Source organism: Bombus pyrosoma, linkage group LG6 (assembly GCF_014825855.1).
Source record: "Bombus pyrosoma isolate SC7728 linkage group LG6, ASM1482585v1, whole genome shotgun sequence".
In the NCBI taxonomy this organism is placed as follows: Eukaryota; Metazoa; Arthropoda; class Insecta; order Hymenoptera; family Apidae; genus Bombus; species Bombus pyrosoma.
Window position 1 is genome coordinate 11116555 of NC_057775.1, and position 8295 is coordinate 11124849.

An 8295-nucleotide genomic window follows, 5' to 3' on the forward strand; every position below is an offset into this window, starting at 1 on the left:
GAATGAATGTTTAATTATGAATGTTTAAGCTGTAGACAATACATAAAAAGTTGTAAAATTTTGTTTACATAAATAGCACCTGTTTTCCGCATATTGATATATAAACGTGTTTGTACGAAAGAACATAAAATATGTATAAATAATATTTTTACCGATTTATTATATAAATATTAATTAAACAACAGGGAATTATTTTTTCAGAATTTTATAAAAATTTTTGTATAAAATATTAATATGTTTATCTAAATTACGTGGAAAAGAAGTTACAAAGATTGTAAACGATATTTACGAATGTATAAATAAAAAAAGACAATTATTCAACATAAAAAGGTCTAGGATTTTTTAATATAAGGACACACTGTTGCTGAAGACAATCTGCCTCTTTATTACCAAAAAAAAAAAAGATATCAAAACACTTGTAAATACTCGAGCTATTTAGTATTCTTCGGCACCTTCTCCTTCACCTTCGGCGGAATCCATGCCGACTTCCTCGTAGTCTTTCTCAAGAGCCGCAAGATCTTCACGAGCTTCGGAAAATTCACCTTCTTCCATACCTTCGCCGACATACCAATGAACGAATGCACGTTTAGCGTACATAAGGTCGAATTTATGGTCAAGACGGGCCCAGGCTTCCGCGATAGCAGTCGTGTTTGACAACATGCAAACGGCACGCTGTACCTTGGCAAGATCACCACCAGGGACCACAGTCGGAGGCTGGTAGTTGATACCAACTTTGAATCCAGTTGGACACCAATCGACAAATTGAATAGTACGTTTTGTTTTGATGGTGGCAATCGCAGCATTTACATCTTTGGGTACGACATCGCCTCTGTATAACATACAGCAGGCCATATATTTTCCGTGGCGAGGATCGCATTTTACCATCTGATTGGCTGGCTCGAAACACGCGTTCGTAATCTCTGATACAGAGAGCTGTTCGTGATATGCCTTCTCTGCGGAGATGACGGGTGCGTACGTTACCAAAGGGAAATGAATCCTGGGATAAGGTACTAAATTTGTTTGGAATTCGGTCAAATCAACGTTCAGTGCACCGTCGAATCGCAGAGAAGCTGTGATGGAGGATACAATTTGGCCGATGAGTCGATTTAAATTAGTGTAAGTAGGTCTTTCAATGTCTAAGTTACGGCGACAAATATCGTAGATGGCTTCATTGTCAACCATAAATGCGCAGTCGGAATGTTCAAGAGTGGTATGCGTGGTCAGAATTGAATTGTATGGCTCGACGACTGCGGTGGAGACTTGTGGAGCAGGATAGATTGCGAATTCCAGCTTCGATTTTTTGCCGTAGTCTACAGAAAGTCGTTCCATCAAGAGAGAGGTGAATCCAGAACCAGTGCCACCTCCAAAGGAGTGGAAAATAAGAAATCCTTGAAGACCAGTACATTGATCAGCCAATTTACGAATTCTGTCTAAGACAAGGTCTACAATTTCTTTTCCAATTGTATAATGACCACGAGCGTAGTTATTGGCCGCATCTTCCTTGCCAGTGATCAGTTGTTCTGGATGAAACAGCTGACGATAGGTACCAGTACGTACTTCATCTGAAATAAGAAAATCAATTTGGTTACAAATTTATATAAACAACTGCATCTTATAATGTAACAGAACTAAGGGATATTAACCAACTACTGTGGGTTCTAAGTCAATGAAGACTGCTCTTGGTACATGTTTCCCTGCACCAGTTTCACTGAAGAAGGTGTTGAAACTGTCATCACCCCCACCAATGGTTTTGTCAGACGGCATTTGGCCATCAGGCTGGATGCCATGCTCCAGACAATACAATTCCCAGCAGGCATTACCAATCTGGACACCAGCTTGTCCAACATGAACTGAGATACATTCACGCTAAAATAGAGATACAAAATACATTTATAAATTGCAGAAATAATTAAATATTCCATATTTAACAATCCCCATACTTCAATTTTTAATAATAATGAATATCAATTTTCTTCAGAATGATATATTAACTTGTCAATGCTCAAAGTTCAATCAACTCAACTGTTAAAATATTTAAAAAAAAGGATCATTATAATTTGAATTATTATAAAAATAAATTGTTTAAATAGATATATAAAAAATGAAAAAACGAATATATATAATAAAAGGTTAAGATATTAAATAAAGAATAATCGAAATAAAAAGAGATTCTAAAAATACGTTAACTCAGCATAAAGCCGGAAGCCGGCCGGCATTTAACCGTTACAAGATGGCTACTTTCTTTCCAGTAGTGTATCATTATCTTTTCACCTTTCTTTAACATTCTTTAAAATATAAAAAGGAAATTAAAACTTACCATTTTGTAGTGTAAAGTCTTTCAAAATTCTTCAAAGAAAGAAATAGAAATAGACGTAAGACGTCGATAGTTGGCTCAAGCAAGTAATGGAGCTTTCGCTAACAACTACGGCACCTCCGCCCAAAAATCGGAATGCATCACCGGCTCCTAGCACGGGTATTTATACCTTCGGTAGGCAACTTCGTCACCGTACGCTGATTGGTCGTCGGTGGCCTCATTCCCTTTCGTGATTGGTCTTTTTTCGACCGCAGTACCCACGGCAACTGAACACACAGTCCTTATACGGAAAATATAGTCCCTCGTATTAACGATATAATTGCTTGTTTCTCTGATATTAAACAATATGTTTATTTATTACGTTAGATTAAATGAACAATAATAAAAATTAATTTTTAGCCAAAGCATCTGAACAAACTTTAAGAAAATGAGGATAATTTTTATAGGAAAATGTAGTTGCGATGCGCGACAGTTTCTTCCATATTTGGATTTTGCATTTTTATTGGTGACTCATGTAACTCGTGTAACCCTTGTAACAAAATGTAATGCATTTTTATCACGTAATGTCGCAAATCTAAAAACATTATTTCAGAGATAATTGATTAAAGATTACTAAAAAATTATTGCTTTTCATGATACATAAATAATGTTAAGTAATGTTTCATGTTAAATAATATAACATAAATAAATAAATATATATATACATACAGTATTATGAATAATATAAACTTTTGTTAATTTTTTTATTATTTCCCATTACATTTAGCATCTGCTTGGGACGTTAATTTAATTTGCATATTAATATAAAATATAAGGATTTTAAAGTTTAAATTATAAAATGAATAATAATTTTGTATTAAACTGTACATTTGTTTATATTTTCTTAACTTTTCCTGTATGAAGTTTATAATTGTGTATATTATAGTAAATATGCAATATATGTACCTTCAAAAGTACATTTACTTTTCATTCATAGAAACAATTGATATTTAATGTTTCGATACAATATTATAATACATAATGTCATAAAATATATTGAAATGTAGCATGTGCATTAAAAAGGACATAGAACCTTTCGAGTTGGCGAGATGTATGGGATCTTATAATACGTATTTGTATTATGTACACCCATATTAGGTATTGATCTTGTCTCCGTATACTGGGTGTTCTACAAATATGAACATAACTGAATTTTCCTAAAAATATATTAAAACTGCTACATTGCACATTCCAGGAAAACAGTTTTAGTTCTTATAATCAGGAAATAAAAAATAGCACCAAAATTAATATACTGAAATATTAATAACAATACAAAAATAATAAAACTGAGAATAATATAATGTAAAAATATACAAACATCTGATTTAACGTTATGAGTTTTAAATAAAATTTGCGAAGGTATACTGTAGTTTACTAACAACTATTGAAGTCATTAAGCAGATACGTTAATTTGTTGTAAGAAAGATAACATAAGACTAAAGTAAGGAATGCATCCAAGATCGACATGTAAACTTCGGTAGATTGATTATACGATGAATTGTAGTTGATCTACTTCCTGCCCACAAGCATAGACCGTATCCGCTCTCTATTCTTGATTCTGCGATCTCACCTTACTGTGGTTTCTGACCTCTTTACAGTTTTGTATCTCTTTTGGTCTTGTGAAATCTTTCAATCGTAAAATCATACAAGAAACGCAACTCGAATGATAATAAAACAATTCACTCAAATATATTTTCTTTATTTCGTTTGATATAGCGAGGTTATCTCTAAAATGGATAGAATCATGTCTATCACTATAATTTTTTGCATATGTATATTATCAATTCTCAATTGAAACAAATAGAATAAATTATAGATTCCGCTTTTATTAGCCAAACTCTTTATTACTAATTTTAGTTCTACTAATTCTTGGCCATATATGTCGATGATTATATTATTGAGAATGAAATCACGAATCTCCTTTCACAGCCTACACATATTTTAGTATTAAAGAATAAGAAGCGGTACAAGTATTTTCTATCTTATGATTGAATACTATGGTAGACAGCTGCTCCTAGGATGCACATTTTAATATAGTGCTTGTTAATTTTAACTTTGTAAAGCAGTACTTGCGTTTATGCCTTTATGTTTCTCTATCATACATTTTTTTATGTATTTCATACGCAAAATTTTGCAGAGTTGTTATTCATAGACTAAATATAATTTCTAAGTTCATCGTTCTAATTTGTAAAGGGTAGAGTAAATTTATTGATATTTTTCTTTTTAAGATCAATATCTTAATTTACGTGATATGAAACTCTATTTGTACTATATACTGCCTATGGTGTAATTTAACTTTAAATATAAAGTCATTAAATTGATAAAGGTCGAATTATTTAATAAGAGGATACTGGTAAAGTTTTGAATTTCTAGATGGCGCTTTCATCACTTACACGTTGCTAGGCAATCTTTTTAAAATAAACATTGAATTGTGATGAAAGGAATGTAAATGAATGAAATAATAAAAATATATCAATTATATTGATATCTTTGCAACAAATTTCTATATATATATTTATAGTAATTGATTAAGACATTAGTGTTTTAAATACTATGTTCAACAAGGATATCGATTTTATTAAGGAATATGCACAACATACAGAAGATAGAAAAGAACAAGATTTAAGTCTTTGTTATGCATATCCTATTATAAATAAAGTTTCAGAAATTAATGTTCTTACTAATGATACTAAAAATCTGCGAAAATTATGTCAAGAAACTACATTAGTTGAGGATGGATTATATTCTTCTGATCATCCATTTGTTTACAGTGACATTAAACTTTCTGAACTTAGTAACATGAAAGTTTTACAATACGAATCAAAACGAAAATTCTCTGGCAAATTGTTAGAAATTGTAATTCGTGAAGTAAAAATTAATACCGATCAATCAAATTCTATAGAAATCACATCTGTTTATCTGTTATTCAAAAAGAAAATTATATGTAAGGTAAATAGTCCCTTTAATAGAAAGATGCATAAATTGTTAATAAAGAGTTCAGAATGCAATAATCTTTCTACACAAGTACACACTAAAAGCGGTCAATCTAGCATCTTACCATTGCCATTGCCAAAACGCAACATTGAGAATCATACAGCAGAAATAGATTTTGCAATAAGTGACAATTTGGGTAGAATACATGCTGGAACCGTCACTTGTACAATTACTTTAAGTAGTTATGGAGAAAATGAACAAGAGTCATATGCATCTCATCTTTATAAATTAAGTAATGATCCAAATGATCCACAAAATCATTTGTCTTTACTCAAGCCATCGAAAAGTATTCATAAAAAGCAGGTGAAATACTTTTTACTGGAAGACCCAGCATTAACTTTTGGCAGAAATTCAGAAATTATCACACCTAAGAAAAGTCAAACAGAGGAAACAAAATCTCCAGACATAGTCATAACAGAACAACCTGCATTTTCTTTGCTCAATATATCATTCAGGAACTTATTCCAAGTTAAACACCCACTAGAATCATCATCTGGTACCCGTAGACATCATACAATAGGAAAAACAATTTTGTCTGTAACTATTCTGCGAGGAATAGAAATACCAGTTAGAGAAGAGTCTGCATTAGTTCAACCATTTGTAGAAGTTGAATGGGGTAACACAGCACACACAACATCCATAGCAGAAGGTTCAGCACCTATATGGCACCAAACAATGTACTTTGAGTTACCAAGACAAAATGAAGAGCATTGTATAAAGATTCGCCTGTTTGATCAGCATCCTGTTTGGGGTCAACAGTGGATAGGTGAAGCCAGAATTCCTCTTGAACATCACAGAAATTATCAAGAACTTGAGCGATGGATTACATTATCTCCATTATTTAGCCCAAATTTGTTATTTGGTTACATACAAGCTAGTCCTGGTCAATCATGTACTCGTATTTATGTTCTGATGAAAATGGATCATTCAAGTACTCCTAAGTCGTTTGAAAGTACTACTATAAATACATTATTGAAAGGAATTCAACGATGTCTTGTTACATCATATAAAATTAACGGTGTTGAAAATCCGAAAGATGCTGCAAGATTAGTGATGCTTGTACCATCGTTACCTAATCATTATGGGCCAATCACCCCACGTCAAACATTGAACATACGTAAAGTGGATCACTATGGAAGAGCAACTCTACTTGCAGTATTATTACAAGGTTTCAATCTGCAGACATACGTTTTATTAGGTGTGTAGTAATCGTACTTAGACTACTATGCTTTTAATTGTATACAAAAAAAATGTATTAATGATTTTTATATCAATATAACAGGTTCTTCTCAAATAAGTAAATGGACGTCATTTGTTTTAAGTATCAGTGAAAACGGAATATATACGTTATGGGATGCAGAAGTTGGAAAATGCTATAAATTAGATGATACCCATTGTCCTTTAATGAAGGTGTCTCGACTAATTAATCATTCTGGCGTTAGTATTATTGTTGTCACACATCAATTTATTTAAAATAATATTAATTTTTTTTAATTATTACGAATAATATATTTTTTAGATATGGGAAAATTTGCAAAAATCTATTTTGGCCCATAATCTCAAGTACGACGTGAAATTAAGCAAAGAATGGCGATTCGTTGATATTACGACGTCAACTAAAAATGATCATACTGTGCAAGTATTAGATTTAAGTATTACAGAGGAAGAACTAAGGCAAATTAAGAAGACCGCTATGGATTTAGAGCAGGCCTTAAAAGATAATTTAGCTCATTGGCGTAGCACAATTGGTTTAACGACGATCTTTAATCGACATGCAATAACTATTTTACGAAATTTTATTTCTAAAATAGAACCTTCTTCAGAAGTACAATTAGATAAAAGGGATTTGAAACAATTATACAGAGCTTACCACGTTCATGGTTTTATTTTAAACAAACGTGAATGCAGCATCGATGATTTGAGCGAATATTTACATGCGACGAAGATTTATAATATTAATGATCCAGTTGAATTTGCTGTGGTATGTCAGATACAGCCTTACATCGGTAAAATTTCTTCGATTTGGCTGGCTGTTATAATCCTTAAAAGTCGTGATTAGTTGTTTGTACGAATTAATATTAATTTCTATATTAAGTGACATATTAATTAGAATTTAGTATTTAGTATTGATTATATTCATTTATTGCATATATTTATATTGCATTAAAATTAATATTACAATGTTCATGAAGTAAGATAGTTATTCTTTTTATCATATTCCGAAATTTTGTATAAGGTTTTGATAAACAAACTAATAGAATATTAAACTTTCGTAAAATAACGTAGCATTTTTTTATTATCGAATTATTTAGTTCAATAATATATAATAATTGTATATGAGATTAAAAGTTTATGATACAATAATTTTATAAAAGAATTAAAAATTACAACTATATTGTCTTTTTATTTATGTTACCTTTTTTGCAAAAACGCAAGCTTTTATAATCCTAATTTTTGTAAATTCAATATACATTTTTATCAAATTTGTGTGTATAATACAGTAGTCCTTGGAATATTTTTTTAAATTTTGAGGGATTATGAGAGAATCAGTGAATACCCATAATTTATTTACTTATTTTGTTTCAAACAATCATGTAAGGATAAACGATTTTTTTCGTTAATGTTATTCATATCTGTTGCAATAGTATAAAAAAGGTGGGTAGACCAATTTTTCGAAATTTTAATCAAAGGAAATCCGGCATCTTTTATTCCGGAACTACAGCATTATATCATCCAGTAAAATTTAATACAAGAAACAAATATCCTTACAGTAACAGACATTTTAGCCTGATTTTAATACGTATATGTTTATATTATAATGACAATATACAACATAATACATTTTTATAATCTCTTTTATATCTAAGTTTATCTGTTGGTTCGTGTCATTTTTTTAATATTATTAGAAAGTTATAGTGAACAAATATTATTGGAAATAAAAATAATGC

The 8295-nt window shown here is 30.9% G+C and overlaps 2 protein-coding genes across 2 annotated transcripts; one reads left to right on the plus strand and one right to left on the minus strand.

Annotated features, from left to right (window-relative positions):
• Positions 1-361: 361 nt before the first annotated feature.
• LOC122568692 (tubulin alpha-1 chain-like) lies at positions 362-2474 on the minus strand. Its single transcript, XM_043728723.1, has 3 exons — positions 2318-2474; positions 1644-1866; positions 362-1562 (listed from the first exon to the last, which is right to left on the minus strand). The coding sequence occupies exons 1-3, from the start codon at positions 2318-2320 to the stop codon at positions 436-438; spliced, it is 1353 nt and encodes a 450-aa protein (XP_043584658.1). The 5' UTR covers positions 2321-2474; the 3' UTR covers positions 362-435.
• A 620-nt stretch (positions 2475-3094) lies between these two features.
• LOC122568686 (coiled-coil and C2 domain-containing protein 2A-like) lies at positions 3095-8187 on the plus strand. The gene is made up of 3 exons (XM_043728710.1): positions 3095-6545; positions 6630-6784; positions 6867-8187. Exons 1-3 carry the CDS (start codon positions 4907-4909, stop codon positions 7404-7406), a joined length of 2334 nt encoding a protein of 777 aa, XP_043584645.1. The 5' UTR covers positions 3095-4906; the 3' UTR covers positions 7407-8187.
• Positions 8188-8295: the final 108 nt, after the last annotated feature.